The sequence below is a fragment of the Barbus barbus genome (assembly GCF_936440315.1).
Source record: "Barbus barbus genome assembly, chromosome: 48".
Lineage (NCBI taxonomy): Eukaryota > Metazoa > Chordata > Actinopteri > Cypriniformes > Cyprinidae > Barbus > Barbus barbus.
Genome location: NC_136726.1, coordinates 12,084,886 through 12,110,506, shown reverse-complemented (window position 1 = coordinate 12,110,506; position 25,621 = coordinate 12,084,886). Strand labels below are relative to the sequence as shown.

Below are 25,621 nucleotides of genomic sequence, written 5' to 3'. Positions count from 1 at the left end.
TCCTGTAGCATCTGCTCTGCTCAATTTTGAGTGTTTGATATAAAATAAATATCATTTTCCAGTTGTTGCATTAGATTTTCTGGACACCGCAAACCAAGACAAGATTCCTCGATTTCAGGAAGTTAATGAGGTGTACTCAAAAGAGCTAGAGTCATCTGTCCTGTTCCCAAGCCTGCTGGCCATGCCGAAAAAGAGCAATGGTTGTCACTTTGAAACTTTTCTTTATATTACCAGTAATATTCATAGAAATGTGCAATGATAAAATTGAATTCTAACCTTTATTATGTCTTATACACTATAGATGCTTTTACCACAGAGCAGCCAGTCCAGATTGAACCAACTAAGTCTTTCATCAATGTGGACGGATCAGATACTGTTGATGGAACACCATCCATTAGGAAAAGACGCCATGCAGAACAGCCCGATCCATCTGCTGTTGTGATGGTGATGATCTACAGGTCTCTAGGTGGACTACTTCCAGAGAGTTATGATCCAGACCGCCGCAGTCTTAGGTAGCACTTCAGCCTGGGATTTTACATACAGTACAAACAACAGATTTCCTTATTCAAGAGATGCAATGCTAAAAAACAATATCACTTAATATGAGTCATATTTAAATAATTAGGGATGCACCAATTTTAAAATTCTGGTCGATATAACAAGTTGAAACAGTAATTACTTTAATTCTGGTAAATAGCCGATATTAAAATTCTATACAATTTTGTCTACATTGATTGATTTTAGTATTCAGCATTTTAGTTTTAATCTATTTAAATGCTAAAAGTGACACAGTGACATTATAAATATTTATTTTGAGATTTGCTAAAAATGCTTTAAAGATTAAGTTTAAGTGAGTGTTAGATGACAGCAAAGGTAATCTAAATGAAAAAATAAAGCAAATGAGCATGAACAATTTAGTATCTTATATCTATGGAAGCCTGTTTTCGCCACATAAGAAAGAAACATGCTTTGGTAAATCATAATTATGACATAATTAGATAATGAAATAAGAAGTCAAAAATATGAGATAAGAAGTCATAAGTATGACATAGTCATAATTAAGTGACAAAGTCAAAACTGACAAACTAAGTCATGATTAGGAGATAAAAAGTTGAAATTGACAAAAGTCATAATTATGAAATAAAACATCAAAATTATGTCATAATCATGAAATAAATTGAAATTATGAGATAAAAAAGTCTAAGGCACAATTATGGCATAAAAAGCCAAAATGTCATACTAAAGTCAAAACTATTACAGTATTTTATGTTATATTATGACTTTTTATGTTATAATGTCAACATTTTATCTTAATATAGATTACCATAGCATGTTATTCCCCATTCTTCTGTAAATATCAGCCAATACAGATAAATAAATAAAAAGATCTCTAATACTGGCAGATAACCAATATGGTACCGATATGACACTGTCTGTTTTTCATTCTGGTGCTCTACACATTCCCAGACTGCCCACTCGTCCTGTCATCAACACTCCTGTAGTGAGCGTGGTGGTCCACAGGGACGGAGAGCCTCTCCCCACCCCACTCCAAAGACCCATCACCCTGAACTTCAGGCTCCTGGAGACCCACGAGAGGTCCAAACCTGTGTGTGTCTACTGGAACCACTCCATCCCGTGAGTCCTTAATGAATGGACAGATTATATTTATTTTTCTGATTTGGCAAGACTAAACCAATCTCGGCTTGTGCTGTTTTAAAGGATAATTCATAATTTTATAAATATATTTTATTTTTGTCGTTCCTGCTCTTATTTGATAGGGTTTCTGGTGGAGGCGCCTGGTCTTCTAAAGGCTGTGAGCTAGTCTTCAGAAACTCGACTCATATCAGCTGCCAGTGCAACCACATGACCAGCTTTGCTGTCCTCATGGACATCTCCAAACGAGAGGTAAGACACAGCCAGCTATTTTGGTTAATATGGGTTTTTTGCTAGTATACAGCCAGCTTACTAGTTTTTGAACTGTCATCTTGTCCATAGCATGGTGATGTTCTTCCTCTGAAAGTGGTGACCTATACGACAGTGTCCGCCTCTCTGGTGGCCCTCCTCATCACCTTCCTCCTGCTGGCCATTCTTCGCAAGCTGCGCTCCAACCTACACAGCATTCACAAGAACCTGGTGGCTGCCATCTTCCTCTCTGAGCTCATCTTCCTCACTGGCATCAATCAGACTGACAGTCCGGTGAGCAGTCTGGAGAGTTTTTAGATTATAATATCAACAGCATTATTTTATTTTATCTTATACGATTCTATGTTATACTAAACATTTCTGTTTCTTGCCTTATTTGTAGTTTGTATGTACAGTTGTGGCCATTCTGCTACATTATTCGTACATGTGTGCATTTGCCTGGATGTTTGTGGAGGGGCTGCACATATATCGCATACTGACCGAGATGCGTAACATCAACCAGGGCCACATGCGCTTCTACTACGCCATCGGCTGGGGGATTCCTGCTATTATCACTGGTACTGTAAGATACTCAGTTGCTCACTAACTCATAGGGCATAGTTTGAGCTAGGGGACACATCTACCTAGCTATATTTTTAAGCTATTATTTGTAAAATATATAGTTAACATGTTTTGTATAAATTATATATGTTGTAGTCCTGTCAAATAGATTAATCACAATTAATCGCATCCAAAATAAAAGTTTGTGTTTACATATTGTGTGTGTGTGTACACACAATTACATGTATATATTGAAGAAATACTATATATGAAGAGTTAATTTGCAGAAAAAGATAACTCTGTTTTTAACAATTTTCAAAAATCATGTTTTTTCATTGTGCATTCCAATTAATCTCAATCAAACTGCAGTTGGGTTATTTTGATTAGGGTAAAAAATAACTAAAAAATACAGCTAACTAACTCAATAAAACACAAAAAAACATGATAACATAAAAAACATGGTTTTTAAAAAAAAACAGTTATCTGTATTTGCAAATAAACTCTTCATATTTTATGTTTGTGTGTATATGTAAATATTTCTTAAATATATTGTGTATGTGTGTGCATTTATATATGCATATAATATGCACAGTACACAAACATATTATGTTAACACAAATGTTTATTTTGGATGTGATTAATCATGATTAATTGATTTGACAGCACGAATATGTAGAATATACTGTGTTATACACTACCATTCAAAAGTTTGGGGTCGGTAAGATTCATTTAAGAAATTAATACTTTTTATTCAGCAAAGGTGCATTAAATTAATCAAACATGACAGTATTTTTTATAATGTTACAAAAGATTTTTATTTAAAAAATTCTGTACGTTTGAACTTTGTGTTCATCAAAGGATCCAGAAAAACTGAAATATGCAGAAAATCTGCATATTAGAATGATTTCTGAAGGATCATGTGACACTAAAGGCTGGAGTAATGATGCTGAAAAATCAGCTTTGCATCATAGAAATAAATTACATTTTAGAATAATATTAATAGAAAACAGTTATATTAAATGTTTTAATTTATACAGTTATATTAAATAGTAATTAATTACTGTTTTACTGTCAAATAAATGTAGCCTTGGTAAACATAAGAGACTTCTTTCTAAAACATAAAAACATCCTAGCACCTCCAACTTTTCAATATTGAAGTACAGTAAATTACTGACTGAATTTTTTCAAAATATTGAATCAGAATTCACTTAAAAAATTAGCTTGTTTGAAAATCTACTAGCATAGTCATCCATTTTTTTAAGCATTTCTCTCTCTCTTTATATATATATATATATATATCTCAGACACACACTCAAAACCACCCAAACCCCCTTTAAATCTTGTTGCTGCTTGATGTCTCTTCTCAGGTCTGGCTGTGGGTTTGGATCCTCAGGGTTATGGAAACCCTGACTTCTGCTGGCTCTCTGTTTATGACACTCTTATCTGGAGCATCACAGGACCAATCTCCATAGTAGTGCTGGTCAGTTTGTGTATTTTCTGTATCTTATTTAACATAGTGGAAGCACTGCTTTGCTTTCCATCTCCCAACTGATGTATTTGGCTTTGAGTAAATAATGCAAAACAACCCTCTTTGTTTAACAGATAAATACAGTCCTAATTGTGCTGGCAGCCAAAGCCTCGTGTGGACGGCGCCATCGAACAGAAAAGTCAGGAGCAATGTAAGTTCAGCGAGAAAGCTTAAAGGTCAAACTGAACAATACAGAAATACAAATGGCCTGAAGCAGATAAAAGCTCGTCTTTTTCATCTTTCTCATTTGCTCTTGTGCAGCTCAGCTCTTCGTGTGGCCTTCCTGCTCCTGTTGCTCATCAGCGCCACCTGGCTGCTGGGTCTAATGGCAGTCAACAGTGATGTGCTGTCCTTCCACTACCTCTTTGCCATCCTCAGCTGCTTACAGGTAGATATGGTCATGTGCTGTGAAATTTATTTATTTTTACCATTTATTTAATGTGTCTAATTATTTACTTAACAGTTTTTTTTTTTCCGGAAACTTTTATTATTATTTTTACCTCATGTTATTATACCTTTCACCTCATCGCTTTATTGTTTATTTTAATAACTATGAAATAATATAATTATAAGAAAACCAAATAATTAAATAAAATGTTAAATTAAATACAGTCCAGTCAAGTTAGTCAACAATCCTGCATCGATAAAATTGTCAGGCTATATAGTAATTAAATAATAATTATTGTTGTTCTTGTTGATGCTACTAAATGAACAATACAGAAAGAGAAAATTGAAGTAAAAAACATGTGAAATGAAGGTTAAAATAAAAAAGATGAGGTAAAATATTAATAAAAATGTAACATTAAATGCAATGCAATGGAAATTAATCAATGGGATTTACTTAATGTGTTTATTACAAACCATATAGGATTGAATTGTTCTTTAACAAACAGTTTTGTTTGTGTATTATGACCATTTTTTTATGTATGTAATCATTCAGTAATGATGTGTACTTTTTTAATTCCAGGGCATTTGCATCTTCTTTTTCCACTGTATTCTCAACAAAGATGTGAGGAGGAACCTGAAAAGTGTCTTTACAGGGAAGAAAGTACCAGTTGAAGATCCCAGTACAACACGGGCTACTTTACTCACAGTGAGTTTGACACATACATTAAATAAGTGAATTAAAGGTGTAAAGATTCATGTATAGGCCCAGTGTATTTGCTGATGAATCACTAACAGTGAGTTTCTTCATCTGTCATCCCAGCGTTCTCTTAATGGTGACGTCTACATGGAGGATGGAGGTCTGTACCGGACCACTATTGGAGAGTCCACTGTTTCTCTAGAGACCTCTATTAGATCAGGCAAGAGTCACGGCAGCAGCTACCTTGTTTCCACACTCAGGTAATATACCAGGAGTGAATTACGATTTTAGTTATTTTATATTGAATACTATAACTGACCAATCAGAATCAAGTATTACTTAAACATCCATGTAATAAAACAATGCATCATTTGAAATACTAATGTAAAACATCTCCATACCTCCTCATTAACCTCTTAAAACGCGAAAAATGTATCATTTGAACTTCCACAGACCTTTTCTCTCATATATTAATGGTCTAAATATATCTGGAATTATGAACTCATGCAGTATTTGCCTGTTTCACTAACCTATTTGCACCAATTATTACCTGTTATATTGTGCGTGAACTTCTCAAAGGGGTACTCGGTTTTTAGGTCACTCCATTGAATATCTGTACTTGACACTAAGTTAATTATGACTATCAGTGGGTCCACTTTAGCCATATTTATATTTTATATTTTTTACCATAACCACTAACCGAGCCCTACAGTATTTTAATTCACAGCACAGTGTCATCTGTTACATAGATCTTATATTGGATCCAATGCGTGTTGATGTGTTGATTCATTTGTTGATTCATTTGATCTCTCAGACACACTTTTAACTACAAAGCGTAGCGTTAAAGCATATGACATTTACAGAGAAAATGTTATTAACTAATGAAAGAAGAAATTCTGGTTGTCATAACTGTAATATTGCTATATTGGTAGCTGCATTTGTGAACATTTCACATGCAACTTACTGTCACTGAATAACTTTAGTGTGACTACGCTTAATGGAATGATAATTATGTACAACCCAAATTCCGGAAATGTTGGGACGTTTTTTTAAATTTGAATAAAATGAAAACTAAAATAATTTCAAATCACATGAGCCAATATTTTATTCACAATAGAACACAGATAACATAACAAATGTTTAGACTGAGAAATTTTTAAATTTTATGCACAAAATGAGCTCATTTCAAATTTGATGCCTGCTACAGGTCTCAGACTAGTTGGGATGGGGGCATGTTTACCATGGTGCAGCATCTCCTCTTTTCAAAACAGTTTGAAGACGTCTGGACATCGAGGTTATGAGTTTCTGGAGTTTTGGTGTTGGAATTTGGTCCTATTCTTGCCTGATATAGGTTTCCAGCAACTGAAGAGTTCATGGTCGTCTTTGTTGTATTTTTCATTTAACGATGCATCAAATGTTCTCTATAAGTGAAAGATCTGTACTGCAGGCAGGCCAATTCAGCACCCGGACTCTTCTACTACGAAGCAATGCTGTTGAAATAGCTGCAGTATATGGTTTTGCATTGTCCTATTGAAATACACGTCGTCTGGAGGGGAGCATATGTTGCTCTAAAACCTTTATATACCTTCCAGCATTCATAGTGCCTTCCAAAACATGCAAGCTGCCCATACCGTATGCACTTATGCACCCCCATACCATCAGAGATGCTGGCTTTTGAACTGAATGCTGATAACACGCTGGAAGGTCTCCCTTCTCTTTAGCCCGAAGGACACAGCATCCGTGATTTCCAACAAGAATGTCAAATTTGGACTCGTCTGACCATAGAACACTTTTCCACTTTGAAACAGTCCATTTTAAATGAGCCTTGGCCCACAGGACACGACGGCGCATGTTCACATATGGCTTCCTTTTTGCATGATAGAGCTTTAATTGGCATCTGCAGATGGCACGGCGAATTGTTTACCGACAGTGGTTTCTGGAAGTATTCCTGGGCCCATTTAGTAATGTCAATAACAGAATCATGCCAATGAGTGATGCATCCAACAAAGGTCTTCGGCCTTGTCCCTTATGCACAGAGATTTCTCCAGTTTCTCTGAATCTTTTGATGATGTTATGCACTGTAGATGATGAGATTTGCAAAGCCTTTGCAATTTGACATTGAGGAACGTTGTTTGTAAAGTATTCCACAAATTTTTTACGCACTCTTTCACAGATTGGAGAGCCTCTGCCCATCTTTACTTCTGAGAGACTCTGCCTCTCTAAGACATCCCTTTTATAGCTAATCAAGTTACAGACCTGATGTCAATTAACTTAATTAGTTGCTAGATGTTCTCCCAGCTGAATCTTTTCAAACATTTTTGCGTTTTCAGCTCTTTGTTGCCCCTCTGCCAACTTTTTTGAGACATGTAGCAGGCATCAAATTTGAAATTAGCTCATTTAGTGGATAAAAGTGTAAAATTTCTCCATTTAAACATTTATGTTCTCTATGTTCTATTGTGAATAAAATATTGGCTCATGTGATTTGAAAGTCTTTTAGTTTTCATTTTATTCAAATTTAAAAACGTCCCAACATTTCTGGAATTCGGGTTGTAATAATTTATAGATTTAATGTTGTTTTCACTCAGGGAGAAGAAACGCAGCGTATCATCTAATGGTGGAAATGTGGGGCATGATGAAGGAGACTCATCGCTCTTTTTCCACAAGAGTAAAAAGGCAGAAGGTGAGGACAGAAATATCACTTAGGAGCATTATGCAACTATTTTTAAGACCATTGAAGGCTCAGCTGGTGTCATAACTTCTGAATAATAATTTTCTGTTTCAGACTCTGATTCGGACAGTGAGCTCTCAGTAGATGAACACAGCAGCTCCAACGCTTCCTCCCACTCCTCGGACAGTGAGGACGAGGTCAGGCACTCCAGGACCAAATGGAATAACGAGAGAACCCCCATCCATAGCACTCCTAAAGGTGCTTGCAGTCTCTTCTGTCAACTCTGACATGCTCTTTTAAGTGTTTTATTAATTTTATTTATATTTAAACTTGGATTTTTGATAACTTTACTCATGTTGTTCTGCAGTTGATGCTGTGTCCAATCAAGGGAAGCCATACTGGCCGCAGGAGCCACCCACAGCCAGTGAAAGTGAGGAGCCGGGTGGTCCAGAGAAACTGCGCGTGGAAACTAAAGTGAATGTGGAGCTTCATCAAGGGAATACATTAAATCACAATGGAGATGTGTCTCAAAGTGAGAGTTCACCCAGTCAGCCAAACAGCAACCAGTTACCCAGAAGAGGTGAGCGACAACTACTTAAACTATATTAAAATTAATACTTAAAAACTAAAACTAGAAAAACTAGAGGGAAAAAAATTTATAAAACAAGTGAATTAAACCATTTTAGTACTTGAAAAATAAATGTTCTTCCTGCATGCATAATACATGTATTTATTATATGTTAGTAATTAATAATAGTATAATAATATATAATAATTTATTAGATAATATTTATCTACATTTTATATATATATATATATTAAAATATTCTGTATTATATTGTATTATATTAGCACCTTTATTAGGTATTTAAAAGAACAAGATAACCAATATTAAAATAATATTTAATAATTTAATAGAAAATAGAGTACTGTAAAATAATTCATCTCTTATTTGTATATATATGTATGTATGTATATATATATGTATGTATGTATATATATATGCATGTATGTATATGTATATATATATATATATATATATATATATATATATATATATATATATATATATATATATATATATATAATTTTGTTTTGTTTTTTTCAAACTAGAATAAAAAACTAGAATTTTTTTTTTATTGTTATTAGTTCTATTAAAATATTCTGTATTATGGCAAACGATTAATCGCATCCAAAATTAAAGTTTTTGTTTACATAATATATGTGTGTTTACTGTGTACATTTATTATGTGTATGTATAAATAAACACACATACATTATATATTTTGAAAATATTTACATCTATTTACATGTATATATTTATATTCATATAATTTATATTATATAAAAATATATTTAAAATATAAACATAACATGCTTTTCTTAAATACATGCATATGTGTGTATTTATATACACATAATACATATGTAAACAAATTTTTTTTATTTTGGATGCGATTAATCGTTTGACAGCACCTATATATATATATATATATATATATATATATGTGTGTGTGTGTGTGTGTGTATATGTATGTATGTGTATATATATATATATATATATATATATATATATATATACATACATACATGTATTTTTATTATTTTTATTTAGTCATTTAGCAGACGCTTTTATCCAAATTTACTTACAAATGAGGATGACAGAAGCAATCAATTGTAGTATTAAAACAACTAAAAACAGATCCAAAACTAAAAGCTAAAACTTTATAAATACTACCTATACACATTTAAAAAAATAAAGAAATAAAAAAATGACAAATGCATACAACAAAATTCAATGAAAAACAAAACAAAAAATAAAGCTAAAACAATTCAAAATATTAAAGAACAAAAGGTATAAAGGTAATAATGATTCTAACGTAACACTAAGACAAACACCAAAAAAACAAATATATATGTATATTATGTTTACTGTGTGGAGACGTGCTGATATCGCATTTATATATTCTATTAAAATATTATATATTATATTATCATTTCACTTTTATTAGGCATTTTAAAGAACAAGATCACATATCCACCCCCACTGACGGACAAGAACATGAAGAACCGCTTGAGAGAGAAGCTCAGTGACTACAACCCACCCCAGATCCCTCGAAAGACTCCATCGGTGGGGTCAAACGAGGGGGTTCGCTCAGGAACTGAGGCCAACAGCATCATCATCAAACCACCTCCATTACCACCTCAGTCTGCACTGAACGGGATGACCGTGGAGCTGGGCACGAGCCCCGTCACCATGGCGGATGAAGACTTTGATTCGGAGTGAGTTGGAGGTCAAATGCTGATCAGTAGGATTTAATTGGTCACATTCTGATTGTAACACCACTCTTTCTTTCTCTTGATAGTGGCAGCAATGAAACATCAATCTGAGTCTTCACCTTGAAGGACGCTGAATGAACTGGAGCGGTTTTGATCCAGTTTCTGTGTCCCCACTAGTATTAAAGCACAACATTGTCCTGCTCTGAAGTTGTTTTTAGTATTTATAAAGATTCATATAATACAAAAGGAAGCCGGGCACTAGCTATCCCAGCATTCCAAAGTGCTACAGTGTACCAAGTTGAGCAGAAAAGTTTTCTGACATCGAAATGGATAAAGCTGATCTGGAGTTACAGACTTTGATATTATTTAGCATTTGTACAGTTTATTCCCGAATTCATCAGTCATAAACAGATGACTTATGATGTGTAAGTAATGTTTATAGTGACATTTTGTATTTTAGATGTGTAATAGGTTTATTTGTAAAATTGTAAATTAGGATTTCATTGTGATGCCAATATTGAATATTTATGTTTACTGTGGTATTTTTTACAGCACTGTTTTGAATGTTTATATTGTGTGTTTTATACTGTGCATTTTTAAACAGATGTAGCTTAATTCATGGTTTTATTTGTTTGCCCCAAACGTCTGAATGTTCTTTCCCCCAGTTATGTTTCAGATTAATTATTAGTATGAAGATGACATCATACACACTGTCTGTCATTGGGTTCAATGGGCAGTTGTGCTTTACAGTGATTACCTCTGACAGTATTTTACAGCTTATGTTCAGCATGGCTTAGAGTCTCTGCCAGTGCTGTACATAGAAAAACAGTGTTTTGTTTTGATTGCTCTGCATCTAAATTACCAACAAAGAATCAAAAGATTCCTAAAGTGCCTGTCGACTATTTTATAGCTCTGCCAAACGTCTTGTGTAAATAGGATAGACTGAAACATTCAGGGAACCGTTCTTTTGTTTTTACTCATGTTAAAGGTCAGTCTATGTGAAAGTGATATCAGGTCAGTAACTATGTAATCTGTAATAGTTTAGAAGCATTTATTGATCAGTAGTCCAAAGGTGAACACACATGATCACATGAAATAGATTAAATGTGTATCCATGAAATACCTCCATTACTTGTCAAAGCTCGTAGATAAAGATACCAGCATGTAAAATAAGGTATTTATATTCTTACTATTCGCACTAAAACATTTGAACATTGTAAATAAATGAATTTAAAAGATTTAATTCAAAATCTGTATGATGTTGTATCTTTTTTTCCCCCTCACAAAAATGACTCTAGTAATATTGCTCTGATATTATTTTGCTATAATAAAATTCCTTCAAGGTACACTACTGTTCAAAAGTTTGTGGTAATACCATGGTAATTCCCATTGTAGTATTTGGAAGTGTTTTGCTAGTATTGTGTAGTGAAGTGTAGAATAAATAAGTCAAATATAACATTTTAAAATTTAGATAGAAAATATAATGTGTGATTAACACAGCATGTTTTCTCTGACAGTTCAGATGTTTAAAATGAAAAACAATGATCTGCCCTTGCGCGCCAGCTAGTGGACAAACACTCATCCAGTGGTCGAGGCTAACTGCAGTGCAAACACCCCAAAACGAGTCAAACCAGACCTGTCACATAGCCGTCTAGACATAAAGGCGTATGTTCGCGTCCAAACAAGTAAACTTCAAAAGAATTAAAGATAAATCATACACCCTCGCGTGCGTATATGGCGCATGGATTGACAGTTATGGGATTAATGTCCACCTCGCTTGTTAAGACACAATAGGCCCTCTATTGTTGTTTAATATTCAAAATACATACTCTAATTTGAGCACATTTGACTTCATTCACGAATCACGAAGAAGGAAGATTTGAGAGCGTTTCTATTTGATAAGAGACGAGTGTCAATTAACGGCCCCTTTAAGAGCTTCTGTGGCTGTCATTGACGAAATTTCCTGGTGTGAAGTGAGTCTCCCTGGATATCAACAACAGATTGAAACGAACCCCAAATGATGGTGTGCCGTTTGCATGCGATTGTAATCTGCAGTAACGCTGGAAATAACATCTGACAGCACAGTGAATCGCATCGGTGGATCAATGTGTCCGCTTGGCTATTTTACGTCGGGTTTCTCATCGAGCTGGTAGCAGGTGTCGACGGAGCGGGGCGAAGCTCGAATATTCATGCCTTCCTGTTAATGAAACTTAATTACGAATTCCGTGCAAGGTGGGTAAGAAAACTTTCTTCCCCTTTCTGGGTGTTAATCCCGCGGCGGGCGGGGCGCATGTTACAATGTGTCAGATTGAAGAAGCTTTTGTTACATTGTTGCGTTCGAATTCGAATCCTCAAACTCATTTACAGCGCGAATGTGCCATATTCTTTGTAGTTTCGCTCAGCTGCAGCTGTTTTCAGTACACATGTTTATTTCACGGTTTTATTTAATACATTTTGTGGCTTAATGTGACAACCATCCCTTAGCCTCAAGACGAGGTAAGAAACGATTTCCAATATTTAGCACGCGCACGAAAGCCGCCATTCTCCACGGCATCGATCTAGAAGATGTTTCGTAGTGACGAAGGGCTTTTAGGTCAAGGCATTAATCGGCAATCTATTGATGGTGCAACTGTGTCAATCCTCGATGTTTTATTGACGAGATCCAACTTGAACTACACGGTGAGGTGATGGAGATGCAGAATGCTTGGAAATAAAACGTGCAAATAAGACGCTTGTTGATATTATTTAACTAGAGAGTGCAGTACACGAGGAAAAATGTATAAATGCGCAAAACATTGCTAACTCATAATAGGCTGCACGCTGCAGAGGGTATGACAATAGGGGCTAATGGTGTTTAGAGAGGATGGGGGAATGGAGATGTCTAGCACAATGTCGGTGTCGAAGGAAGCACAGACGAGCAGCCTGACCGCTAAACTCGCTGTCAGAGTAGGGGAGAGTGAAGGGAGAGTCGCTCGGTGGCCTCAGTTCTGAGAAAATAGTTGAGGTAGTCATGGTGTTTTCCTATGATGTAATTGTAATGGGTGTTAATGTAGCCTAAAAGTGCGTGCTGCGTTACAATATAGTGGCGTTTTGAATAGAGTACAGCATAGAATCATAGTCACAGAATGTTGTTTTGTTTTATATTGTAAAACAGACTTGTTAATTATACTTTCCCAGTTAATAGAGAGAACGTTTTCAGAACTTTGGTTGACACGCTAACAAGGTTCTCGCAAAGTTACTACTTCCTGTGAAGTTAATGTTCTTTCAAAGTTATCTGGTCTTTAATAACATTTGGGGAATGTTAGCAAAGCATTTATACGTTGTTTATGGAATGTTTTTCTGAAACTTTTTAGTTGGACATTCGTCTGAAGCCCAAAGTATACTTCAGATTTGGCGCAAACGCTTTGCGCATGCGTAGAGCCAAACACGCAGTCTTTCCATGGCCCTGTCCTAAATGGCATACGTCCTTGTGTGCTTGTAAGCCCAAAGTATACTTAGACCATGTATACTCCACGCAATGTCTACACGATGTAAATTTCGTCAGCAGGAGGGTCCAAGGACATCCATGCATGCAACAGTTGGAGCCAGGTAAATGTTGCTGAGAGTCCACTAGGTGTTATTGTGCATGGGTCAAACTTGTCCATTCACGGCGACTCTTCGGCAGACTTCTACTCAACAAAGGCCCTGTCCCAAATGGAACACTTAATGCGCACTTGCGGTCTTACGGACATACAGTGGCAGTCGCATGCGTGTGTCCGTTAAGTCCACGAGACCATAGGGTGTCTCATTCGTCATTTTTACGTTCAGAAGGGTGCTCGCAAGCGCCCCCTTTGCGGCCGTGTGCGATCCACTTATGGAAAAACTAATTAATGTTCGAGCTAAGCGTATATTGTATGGTGGCTAAAATAATGAGCTCTTACACTTACTTGTGCACTATGCTGATGACATTTGCATCACGCACACGGTATGCTTACCATAGCAGTTGTGTAAAACCAAAACTTTCTTAAAGTTATATGTATGGGCTTTTTAATGCCTTTAATGTGATAAGACAGTATAGAGGACACAGGAAAGCATTGGGCGGAGAGAGGGGAACACGATCATTAAAGGACCACGAGACTGTAATCGAACCTGGGTCGCCGTTAGCACCGTTGCTTTACATATCTGCGCACTAACCATGAGGCTATCCGCACCGACAGGGCTTAATATTCTTTTATGTTAAAACTTATTAGTTTAAGATGGTTCAGAAAACATTTAAAAGTATCATTCCCAGAATTCAGAAAAAAAAATGTTTTTCATAACTTAATAGGAACATTTGTAGGTTGATTGTTGATAGAGCTCGAACAGACGAGTGAGGAGTGGGAAAGTTAAACTCATGCTCCACCCTGAACAAATCAGACTTGCTCAACCACTTGTCTCAAAACATTCTCCCAATTCTGTGTATTTGGCCTTCAGAGGGGATCCTTTATCCTAGATCTCTCTCTCTCTCTCTCTCTCTCTCTCTCTCTCTCTCTCTCTCTCTCTCTCTCTCTCTCTCTATATATATATATATATATATATATATATATAATTTTTTCATTTGACCATAAAATAAAAAGTTTGCATGCAAACCCTATTCCCTTAAGATCATGTGTCATTTTTGGGCAAACTGTTCCATTAAAGAAGTTATTTTCTTACACTATGGAACATAAGAGAGCAGAGGATGTTTATTATACTGTAGGCCTGATTTACTGTAGTACTTTTTCCCCAAAGCAAAACTTTTGTATGAAGAGGACATGATTAGTTTTGAAGTTTTACACCCTGTCATAACTTCTCATAAAATGATGCGTTCTAATGAGTTAAAACATTGTAAAGCTGACAAATCTAGACACGGGTGATAAATATCATCCGCGCAAGCTATTTCCCTTTCCCTTGTGTGAGCTGCATGAGCGTCTGCTTATTATCAAAAAAAAAGTCCCTTTCTAATTCACAGGATGCCTAACTCAGGCTGCTTGAGAACAAGATGGCTGGCGTTAAACCTCAGTCCTGTCATTATGTTGTCTGAGCTCTGGAAGTGAAATTAGAACTCGGCTGAAGGTTTTGAGTGTCTTGGCACGCATACATCAGTTTTGTTCCCAGGCCTGCTTTGTTTGCTGTAAGGTCAACTAACTGCAGGGAATGCAGAGTTTGGAACACCAATGGCATTATTTTGTACAACACCATGGGCCTTTGGTTCCTGGAGAGATTTTTATATATATATATATATCAATCCAGTCACATGTTGCGGAGCTGTGTTAGTGCTTTAGTCTCAGCATTCTCAGGGTTTTTGTTTTAGATACACAAAGACATTTAAGACATTGCCTGAGGAAGAGCACAATAGTTCATGACCTGCGTCTTTCCATGAGTATTAGGAATGGGCATTTTTGGCAGTTTCTTATTTCAATCATCGATAGGTTTAAAAAAACGATTAATCGGGGGCGGCCGTAATGGAGATAATGAAAATATCTGAAGGCTGTTATGAAAATGAATGTTAAACATAAAAATGACATGAAAACAAGTCTATGAAAACATAAACACATGATTAGATGCTAGATTATGATGCAGCAATTTTATTAAAAAAGAAGCATCTAAAAAAGAATAGCTGCCTGAGGTGAAGCTGACTTTATGCCAATAAACTGAAACCCGTTCTATGACGCTTCCTATGATATTAATCAGATAACTTAGAAACCTAGATACATAACATAAACGTAACATTACAACTTGTATCTACACAAAAGGATGCATATGCCAGTGAACTTTAAGTTACACGCTATAGCGAGAGAGAGCGCTACTGCCGTGATGCGCTTTAAACAGCGCGCTAATACACGGGCAAGGACAGGATTTACTATAGATTTCACATTCTATAAAGTTCTGATTATAATACTTATGTCATTAATGTTTGTGGCAGATTTGTGCTATATTTTCATCTACATTATCAAGTGATTCCTAAAATTGCCTGCATGTTTTCGAAGCCATACGAAATAAAAACATCACTGTTGCATTCAGGGGCGTAGCCATCATTTCAAAAGTGGGGGGGACGGAATGTCTAGTGTTATACCTGTTTTTTTGTTGTTGTATTTTTTCAGTTAACCCTTGTCTAATTGACAGGTTTTATTTTTAAATCATACCTTTTTGCTTAATATGCTTTATGATTATATTATTATATATGATTATAAAATATAAATAGAAAAAGAAAGAAAGAAATACAACAGCTTGTCACTGGGACAGTACCCTTAAAAGCACATCTTTGTACCTTATCTACCCCAAAAAGTTTCATAGTTGTACATTACGGTACATATTGGTACTCTAAGGTACTAATATGCACCTTTTTGAGTATAAGTTACAAAGATGTCCTTATAAGGGTACTATTGTTTACATATTTCAGATTGTATTTTGTGTGTGTTGTATGTACAGTACATGGCACACAGTAATGGATACTTGCACATTCACATACTACTTTATTCTGTTCTGTTCTATTATACATTAGTCTGATTAGTCTGTTAAAAGAAATATCTTATCATAGACAATGCTGTAAATAATCTTTACCTCTGAAGCCTCACTGAAACTCTCTGCCTCATTCACTCTCAACTGTGAATTCACTTCTGCCTCTGTCTACAGCAAATAAAGCAGTGTTTGAAACATGTACATACAGGGAATAGTGACATACAGAAGAAAATAACACATTAAATACACTGCTGGACAATAACCAATCATTTTTATCCTAAATTATTATTTAACACTTTAGAATGATAAACACATTCACTATTAACTATGACTTTTGCATCAATAAACTCTTCATTTACTGCTTATTAATGGCTTGTAAGGTAGTCGTTGTAGTTGTTAAATTTGGGATAATGGGATGCAGAATATGGTCATGAAGAATACAGAATAATATGTTCTTAAGTGCTAATAAACAACCAATATGCAAGCTAATAATTACCTACTGTAGTTAAAAATGATAGCTGAGAAGTTGTTCATCATACTAATGTTATTTATTATTTTTCTATATTTGACTAATTATGTGTTTTCTATGATTGGTCCATATATAATCCTACAAACACTTGTGTATTAATAGATTTTATACAATGTAAAAACAGCCAGGTGTTAAAAGCCACTCTTCTCACCTGTCACTGTGTGCCGTCCTAATTCTGTCCTAACAAACCTAGGCTGATTGTTTCTTGTTCATTCTTGACAACACATAAAAACGTCAAATTAGTGCAATAATGACAGAGCACCCCTAAATGAAGATCGGTCCTGTATCAGATCAGTGCTTGCATGTTTGATTGAAATACATCATGTATAGTATTGGCAGAGTTAAACATGTCACAATGCTGCAAACGCTGTAAAATCTCAGTTCAACATTATGTTTATTCTTATTTGAAGGGTTCTGATAACATACATACGTGTTAAAATAAAAGACGTTACAAAAGAGTTACGGAAAAATACACTGAAAATAAATAAGTGCATGTTTGTCCAGGCAGCTTTTTTTTCTCCATATAATGAACATAAAAGCTTGCTAATTATTCAACAAGAGCAATAGGCAGAGTCACTCAACATTGTGCAACACTATTCGGATCCCACATGCCAACTTACGCTGCTTGACTTCTTCGTAAAAAAGGAGTGAAGAGTTTCTTGCCGCTTTGAACTCATCTCGAACTCTAATGAATGATGGAGACAGCGCGGGACCGCGGGCGCGAGTCTGGGCATGTCGCGACGTCACAAACTGAGTGATATACATATATATACATACTGTGGCAAGTTGTGGCCTAATGGTTAGAGAGTCGGACTCAATCCAAAGGTTGCGGGTTCGAGTCTCGGGCCGGCAGGGATTGTAGGTGGGGGGGAGTGAATGTACAGCTCTCTCTCCGCCCTCAATACCACGACTGCGGTGCCCTTGAGCCCACTGCTCCGGGTGTGTGTTCACTGCTGTGTGTGTCCACTTTGGATGGGTTAAATGCAGAGCACGAATTCCAATGGGTCACCATACTTTGCCGTATGTCACGTCACTTTCACTTTAATATGCAGCGCATTCAGCTGCATGTAAATACATAATCCCAACGCAATCCTATTAGATTAATCAGATGTGTAGCTAACTCAGACATCACTACTTGACTTCGAAGCCAAGTCGTGTATATAATCCAACTTTTGGATTATATACTATAGTAAATACAGAATTGTTGGTAAATATGATCAAAGGCGGCTGTGAAAATAAATCTGCATTAATTCTTTTGATCTTTTATTTTTTAAAATCACAATCTAAGCTTTCACTGGAGAATAAGAATTTAAAATGGGGGGAAATATCATTATGAAATGTTTTCTCAAATACATGTTGGACACAATTACTGGTACCCCTAGAAATTCTTATGAGTAAAATAAATCTTAAATATATTCCCATTCATATTCACAATTTTGAGCACACCAGCGTGATTATGAACTTGAAATGATCCAGCCATGGCTTCCTGTTTCACAGAAATATAAATAGGAGGGAAAACAAAACAAAGGCCAAATTCCAAATGAATCATCCATCACAATGAGAAAAACCAAAGAATACATTTCTGACGTACAAAAGATAATTGAGCTTCATAAATTAGAAAGTGGCTTTAAGAAAATTCCCATTTCCACCATCAGGGCAATAATTAAGAATTTCCAATCAACAGAAAATGTTATGAATCTGTCTGGAAGAGGACATGTGTCTATATCGTCCCAATGCACGGTGAGAAGGAGAGTTTGAGTTGTCTGAGAGGGCTTCAAGAAAAAAATCAAGAAAAGAAAATGCTTTCACCAAAAACAATCTCCAGCATATTCAGTTGTCAGACACGACTGGAACTTCAAATGGGACTGGCTTCTATGGTCAGATGTAATTAAAAATTTAGCTTTTTAGCTGCAAACACTCAAGTTGGGTTTAGTGAACACAGGGATAAAAAGTACCCCATGTGTACAATGAAATATACTGCTGTATTTTTGATGTTGTGGGCCAATATTTATCCTGGAGGTCCTGGACATCTTGTTTAGACACATGGCATCACTGATTCTATCAAATACCAACAGATCAAAAATCAATAAGTGACTGACTCTGTTAGAAATCTTATAATGGGCCATGTTTGGATCTTCCAGCTGGAAATAATCCAAAAACAAATCTTAAAAACAACATAAAAATGGGTCACTGAGCACAAAACCAAGCTTCTGCTATGAGTGAATTTAGACATCACAATGTTATAAAGTACAATGAGTGTTGAATGACAACAAAGGTACTTTCAAAATAAAAATTGTGAAAATGAACTTATACAATTAATTATCCACTATCAATCTATATGTTCAATATTTACAGATTTTAAGTCAAATCTTTTCAAAGAATCCGTTAATCCAGTTCACAAAAGCAGCCTAAATGATAATTTCAGAAATTGGAAGTTTATACTTAAACCGATTTGGAAGGACATGGTGAGTAACAATCACTTTTAGATCGGAGAAGTTTGAAATCAATGTCTGGTTTCCCTCATGCATCAAACCGTCACAATCAGCTGCGTACAGGGGTCTTGCTATGAGCCGAAACGATCGTGGGGCCTCTACCTCTGACCCACATACTGTACAGAACAGGGTCCTGCGCCACACTAGTCCGACATCGGGTGATCTCTTTGAGATTGTAGCAATTTCTCACAGCCAGTTCAAGCGGCCCATTATTGCCTCTACAGTTCACAGGCCTCAATACCCGGTGCAGAGAGACCATTATTGTGTAAGCGAGTGACTGTCAGTTGCACATTATTCCTGAGCCGACTTCTTTAGCCAAGAATGGCTGGCTTTGTCTTACTCCACTGCTGGGTTTGACTTGGACAATAAGATGGCATACTAAAAGTATGTTTTGCCTTTAAAAGAGTGTAAATATTCATTTTATGGTACTTTTCTTTTTCAACGTGTGCAATTAAGAAATGAAAAAACAGAACTTGGTCTAAATGATAATGATATATTTATCATGAAGTGTTGTGCAACATTTCTTCTGTTTCAAAAGCTGCTTTTGTCCTTACAGGGTTGCCACCCGCCATGTTAAGATAAAGACACAGGTCTCTGTGTTGAACATGCTAAAGCGATTGGATAAGATAAGATTCAGAGGACCGAAGCGAGATGAGTTCCTGGACCTTGCTGAGTCCCCCAACGCATCTGACAGCGAATGTAATGACGACGTCCCAGTAAAACACCGGAGCTCCATCAAAGAAACAGAAGAGCAACGAGAGCCTGTAAGTGATGTTTTTTTCATCTGTGGGAAATATCATATCATAGGAGAATCTGTCAAAGTGCTGAATGCATTTTGTTTTTAAAAATGCGGTTGTGGTGTTTGTCTCTGTAGAAAAATGTAGAGATGCGATAGATTGTGAAAAATGATAACAGTCATCAGTAATAAAAAGCCATTCAGTTGAACAAGAAATTATTATTTACTTAATGTCCAAATTTCTTCCCTGGCCTGAATTTCTTTTGTTCATTTTTCACATGACGTGACAGCCCATCTATATTGGATACAGAAATTAGTTCATAATTCTCAAATGTTTTAAACAAGTGGGTAGTTAGCTTTTACTCTTGTTACCGTTACAGTTAGTAAACATTGCATTTGTGGGCTTATTTTACTTTATTTCTTATCTTTTATAAAGTTGTGAATTTCTGAATTTTTCCCCGGAATGTTATTGCAAGCAGATGTTTGGAAAATTTGGCTATCCAAAATTTAACATTTGATTTATTCTGCTCAAATGAACGAAATGACTTGAAAATGAAAAAAAAAGAAAATTAATTCATTTTGCAAAATGAGATTCAAATATCCAAGCCAGTAAATTTACACAGTATAGGACTAATTCAGATCTGCTTATTCTAGTATATATTATTCTGTAACGCCCACTTTTCACCATCCAATCAATTCCAGATTGGTAGAATTGTCAAAATAAAAGTCCCATTCTTAATTTTTTTTCATTTGAATCTCCTGTTTGATGAAAATGCTGTGTGAAATGAAATTGGTTGTGAATGAGGTTTCACTTTTTTGACAACTTGCTTACAATGGGAGTACAGAATAATAAAATAAAAAATAAAATAAAACGCATAGTAATGCAATTACAGTGGAAGTCTGTAGACTACCATGCAATAGTTTCCCATAGACTTCCACTGTTAATGCATAACTAATATTTATTTATTTATAACTGGGGTTTTTATAGAAATGTGAATATATCAATAAAATATTCCTTTGAGTTTTATGAACAGATACTCGGAATAATATTATTAATAATAGTAGCAATAAAAAAACATGTATTCCAGTGACTCGCTTCCAGCCTGCATTTCGTTTCTGTTCTTTGCCTTGTATTAAGAGACAAACAGCCAAATTCCCAACAGATTTTCAGCCCAAACATCCATTTGCTTCAGTGTATTTCTTTCTGTATAAATGACCTCTTCCTGTTGTTGCAGCTGAGATTGCCCTCTGTCGTTCACATCCACAGACTTCACAGGCCTTAGTGCAGCTTTACAAAGATTGTTTTTAAGACTATCTTTTCCTGTGCTCGTTTGTTTCTGACGCCACCCTGTGTTTGGCACTGACCTTTAGTGTTTTGCATGACTTTTTACAAGAAAAGAACTGATTGGACAAAATTATGTTATTACCGGTTTTATATAGGGCGGCCTCGTCCAAGCACATTTTCAAAGAAATTGCATTTGCTGCGCCTAATTTGATAAGCACAGGAAAGCTTACCTAAGAGATCTGTTGTGTCTCTGTGAGCTCGTGAGCTGGTCACTATGGTTACAGCTGCCGCACTGGTGTCCAGTTGGTGACTAGAGCCGTGATTTGTCCAATGCTGGTTATGCTGAACCTCTGTGAAGACGATGCTGTAATGTCTCTGGCAGGCTGGAGCCACAGATGCTAATGGACTCTCATTTATGAGACTGTAACGTGACCATATTCAGTATTGTTCGATTAAAGAGAATGTCCATTAGATGATCATTCTGATGTTTAATTGAACCTTAACAGCTATTTAATGTTGCCATTGCTGTGAACCTTTATGAACTTCTAAGCTTCTCATATTTTCTCTTTCCAGGCTGGTTCAGGGACTCTCACCATGTCTGCTGCTCCCATCCAGGACTACAAGATGAGTGATGCCGACCGACTCAATGAGGTCAAAGGTCACCTGGAGATAGCCTTACTGGAAAAGCACTTTCTTCGTGAGTAATTTCCACAGCATTCTTATTTTACATGGTTACATCTTTCTAAATGATTATCACAGCTCCTCAGATAAACATCCTGCTCTGTTGCTTTTTTTTTTTTTTTTTTTTCTCTCAGATTTTATAGCCTATCATGGTGCCATTGTCGTTTGAGGCATTGTGCTATAAGCTCTGATTCTGTCTGCATGTTAATTGTCATGGGACTGGTTGCGTGAGTGTACTCAACGAAAGTGGAAATGAACAGTGATTCTAATATGGTTAGAGGCCACTTTCAGCAAATCGGATAGAACTTCTGGGCTGATTTTACATTACTAATTAATATTCATGAGCCAGGCTGTGACTTAAATGTAATACAAAAATTACAATGAAATAATATAATTGTATTAAAAATACATACAGTATAAAAAATATATGATAAAAAATGAAAAATGATACAAAAATCTAATTTTGTAAAAAAAAAAAAAAAAAAAAATCTTTATAATTCTAAATATTCAAGTACATAATTGTATTAAAGTGTATTATAATTATAATTGTTGTAAATATTTGCTTTTGAGGCAAGACGCTACAGGCTAAAATCTTTTTTTTTTTTTTTTTTTTTTTTTCCCCAAAAACTAAATTTTTGAGATGTGCCATTTTGCTTTCATAATTTGACTACTTTCAGACTAGTGAAAAGAAAACATCCAAAATACACATTTAAATGTGTGTGTTTTTTTTTTTTTTGTGTGTGTTTTTTTTACAGTAATTATACTTTATTTGCAATTACAATACATATCTTTAAAGGCCATTTTCTCTAAATAAGGTTTTTGTTTAAATGAATTTATTTTTTGATTGATTGGAGTAATAAAATAAATAAAATCTTTTCTCAACAAAATGAAGCAAGAATTTTGAATCTGGATTTATTATACGTTTAGATTTCCATTCTGGAAATGTGTTCAAATTGCATTTAAACAAAGTGCTTATTTAGTTAGATAATGCCTCATTTGCATATTTAAACAAACTTTGGAAAGTATGGTGATGTCTATTAAATTAAATATTTAGCCTATTCACATGTAGTGTCCTACCATAATAAAATTAATAATTTACCTTAATAAAATAGCATTAAGTATTTATAAATATAGTATACTTTTAGTTTAAATGTATGTAATAAATACAAATCGGTTTACAGTCAGTATTTCACTTTACACATTCTGTCATCTTGGAGGTTTTTTCTTTTGTTTTTTCTCAGCTGAGCTTGTTGCAATGCATTCTTGGATTGCTTCCTAATGAACAAACCAATGATACATTTGAAATGCTTTACCTAATTAATGTTCATTGGCCAGCCTGTGATTTTTAAATGTAAAAATAAACAAATAACTAAAATAATATACTTTTAATAAAATTATAATCTTTATAATTTGTTTTATTTTATTTTAAGAATTGCTTATCTAAAACCACACCTATGATATCTTGAAATGCTTTGGAATCAAGTTATTATATTATATGAACATGATCTCAGATGCTTCAAAATGAACTTTCAACTTGCATATCCAGAATGTAATAGAAACAGGTCTTCAGGAAAAGTGATTTGTCCTCTCAGGCCTGCAGATCTGTAATATATCACGAGCTAAATAGGCGATCACTCACGGTGTGTGTCGGTTTATCTCCCTGAGCAGTGAGATCACTCTCATTAATGCTGGAGCTGCATGCACCTTACAGCGATAAACACACCATGTCTACTGCTGATCCTCTGACCTGTACCACTTCTCAATTAGTGAGAGACTCAGAAGAAGAGATTAGCTCTCCACTGGGGTTCACACACTCACACACTTGTTTTCAAATTTTATGGGGACTCTCCATAGTCATGATGTTTTTTATTCTGTGCAAACTGTATTTTCTATCCCCTTACCCTAACCCTACCCCTAAAGCATAATACTTTCTGCATTTTTAGCTGTTTTCCTCATGGGGACCAAAAAATGTGCCCACAAAGACGAAATTGACTGATATTACTATACTAGTGTGGATATTTGGGCCCCATACTGTAACATAGGGAATACCGGGACACACGCACAACAGAACCAGCATACTTTTTTTTTTTTTTTTTTTTTGGAGAAGTATCACCTTTTATTAGTTATAATAAATTATTACTTTTATAATTTTTTTTTTTCAGATTGTTGATGTATGATATTATCTTGTGCACCGCATGATAATTAAATTTCCCTATTCATTATATGGGTTTAAACAGAACATTAGATGTGTACTACGAGGTTGGGAGTGTCTGGTCTATTTTTAGAGCCTATGTTTGTATTTGTGTGTATGTGTATGTGCTCATTGCCCTCAAGCACTGCAATACTGGAAAGCAGCAAAAGGTCAGATCGGGACCGCCAAACTGTTGCTGCCCATAAAAGCAGGCTGGACTTATTAATAGTTTGTTATACAACTGAAGCCTCCCTGTTTTAGAAAAAAAGACACAACCTGATGAATCACTGTCTTTGAGTTAGCAAGAGAGCGTAGAGGTGATTCAAAGCAGTGCTTCAGGCTTATATGAGATGCTACATGAGTTTTGCAACCTCTTTTGTGCTTTTTCACATCTGAACTGTCCTGTAGATCAGTGGATTGTGACCCAAAAATGGATCACAGATCTATGATGGGATCAGTAGAAAAAAAAAGACAATGGTAAATGTAAATAAGAAAATCCACATAACCGTATAATCCGTGTAATCGGGGTGTGTGTGTGTATGTAAATTTTAGTGGCCATATATTTCTCTGCTCAATGCCAATCAAGTATTCCATTAACAGTTCTGAATCTGATCATAAAGTTAAGTCCAAAAAGCTCTTAAGCAGTGATCTTGAGTAGCATGAATCTTGAGATGTTGGCATAGTGGCCAGTAACAAACAGTTATAAGATCATAAGGCAGATCTTCATGCTTCTCATCCTTCATGTCATTGTTCTTGGATCATATGACGTGACCGCTTTGGTAGCTGCAGCTGTCTCCGTTTTACAATAGAATTGTGTTGACCGCTATTGACTCCCTCCTCAGTCAGAATAGAATACAAATATACACATTTACACATGTCAATTATGAAGGGCATTCATTGCAGTATTTTCTCACACTAATGTTAATCAGATGACTGTATGATGATGAGCTAGCTTTGGTTTTGTGTAGTCTCCACTATTGTGTCCATGGTCTTTTTGGCAGAGGCTGATTGTGCAAAGGATGCTGTCAGTCAGAAAGGCTTTCATATGCTTAATTGCTTTGATGTAGATGGGCCTTTAGATGCTATCTTTTTTTTTTTTTCAAGCCTTTTCTGCTTTACCAAGTTAGTGTGAACTGAGGCCCAAGTTTCCTGTGTCAGCCAGACAGCACACAGCTTCAGTGAAGAAAGGAATCTGGCAAAGGCAATGAAGATGTCTTTATCAAGC

General features: G+C 35.5%; 2 protein-coding genes across 6 annotated transcripts in view; both read left to right on the top strand.

The window, feature by feature from the left end:
- The window catches only part of LOC306866274 (cadherin EGF LAG seven-pass G-type receptor 1-like), a gene marked incomplete at its 5' end in the record, with an annotated part of 52,067 nt that extends 40,797 nt beyond the window's left edge, over positions 1-11,270 (top strand). Inside the window, 16 exons of the mRNA XM_079411366.1 lie at positions 63-200; positions 302-512; positions 1,468-1,635; positions 1,779-1,905; positions 1,996-2,196; positions 2,306-2,480; positions 3,831-3,953; positions 4,076-4,142; positions 4,253-4,379; positions 4,959-5,084; positions 5,199-5,335; positions 7,661-7,755; positions 7,858-8,001; positions 8,111-8,323; positions 9,756-10,026; positions 10,110-11,270. Coding sequence (XP_079267492.1) covers positions 63-200; positions 302-512; positions 1,468-1,635; positions 1,779-1,905; positions 1,996-2,196; positions 2,306-2,480; positions 3,831-3,953; positions 4,076-4,142; positions 4,253-4,379; positions 4,959-5,084; positions 5,199-5,335; positions 7,661-7,755; positions 7,858-8,001; positions 8,111-8,323; positions 9,756-10,026; positions 10,110-10,134 — 2,348 coding nt within the window. The 3' untranslated portion in view covers positions 10,135-11,270. The remainder of the gene's footprint in view (positions 1-62; positions 201-301; positions 513-1,467; positions 1,636-1,778; positions 1,906-1,995; positions 2,197-2,305; positions 2,481-3,830; positions 3,954-4,075; positions 4,143-4,252; positions 4,380-4,958; positions 5,085-5,198; positions 5,336-7,660; positions 7,756-7,857; positions 8,002-8,110; positions 8,324-9,755; positions 10,027-10,109) is intronic.
- A 380-nt stretch (positions 11,271-11,650) lies between these two features.
- LOC306866352 (GRAM domain-containing protein 4-like) overlaps positions 11,651-25,621 on the top strand; it is a 30,686-nt gene continuing 16,715 nt past the window's right edge. Inside the window, exons 1-4 of one of the 5 annotated variants that reach the window (XM_079411506.1) lie at positions 12,329-12,519; positions 13,377-13,611; positions 20,060-20,267; positions 22,098-22,221. In XM_079411506.1, coding sequence (XP_079267632.1) covers positions 13,541-13,611; positions 20,060-20,267; positions 22,098-22,221 — 403 coding nt within the window. In that variant the 5' untranslated portion in view covers positions 12,329-12,519; positions 13,377-13,540. Of the gene's footprint in view, positions 12,256-12,318; positions 12,520-13,376; positions 13,612-20,059; positions 20,268-22,097; positions 22,222-25,621 lie in introns of those variants that run through there. The other 4 variants (XM_079411508.1, XM_079411507.1, XM_079411510.1 and 1 more) reach the window with 4 other exon arrangements.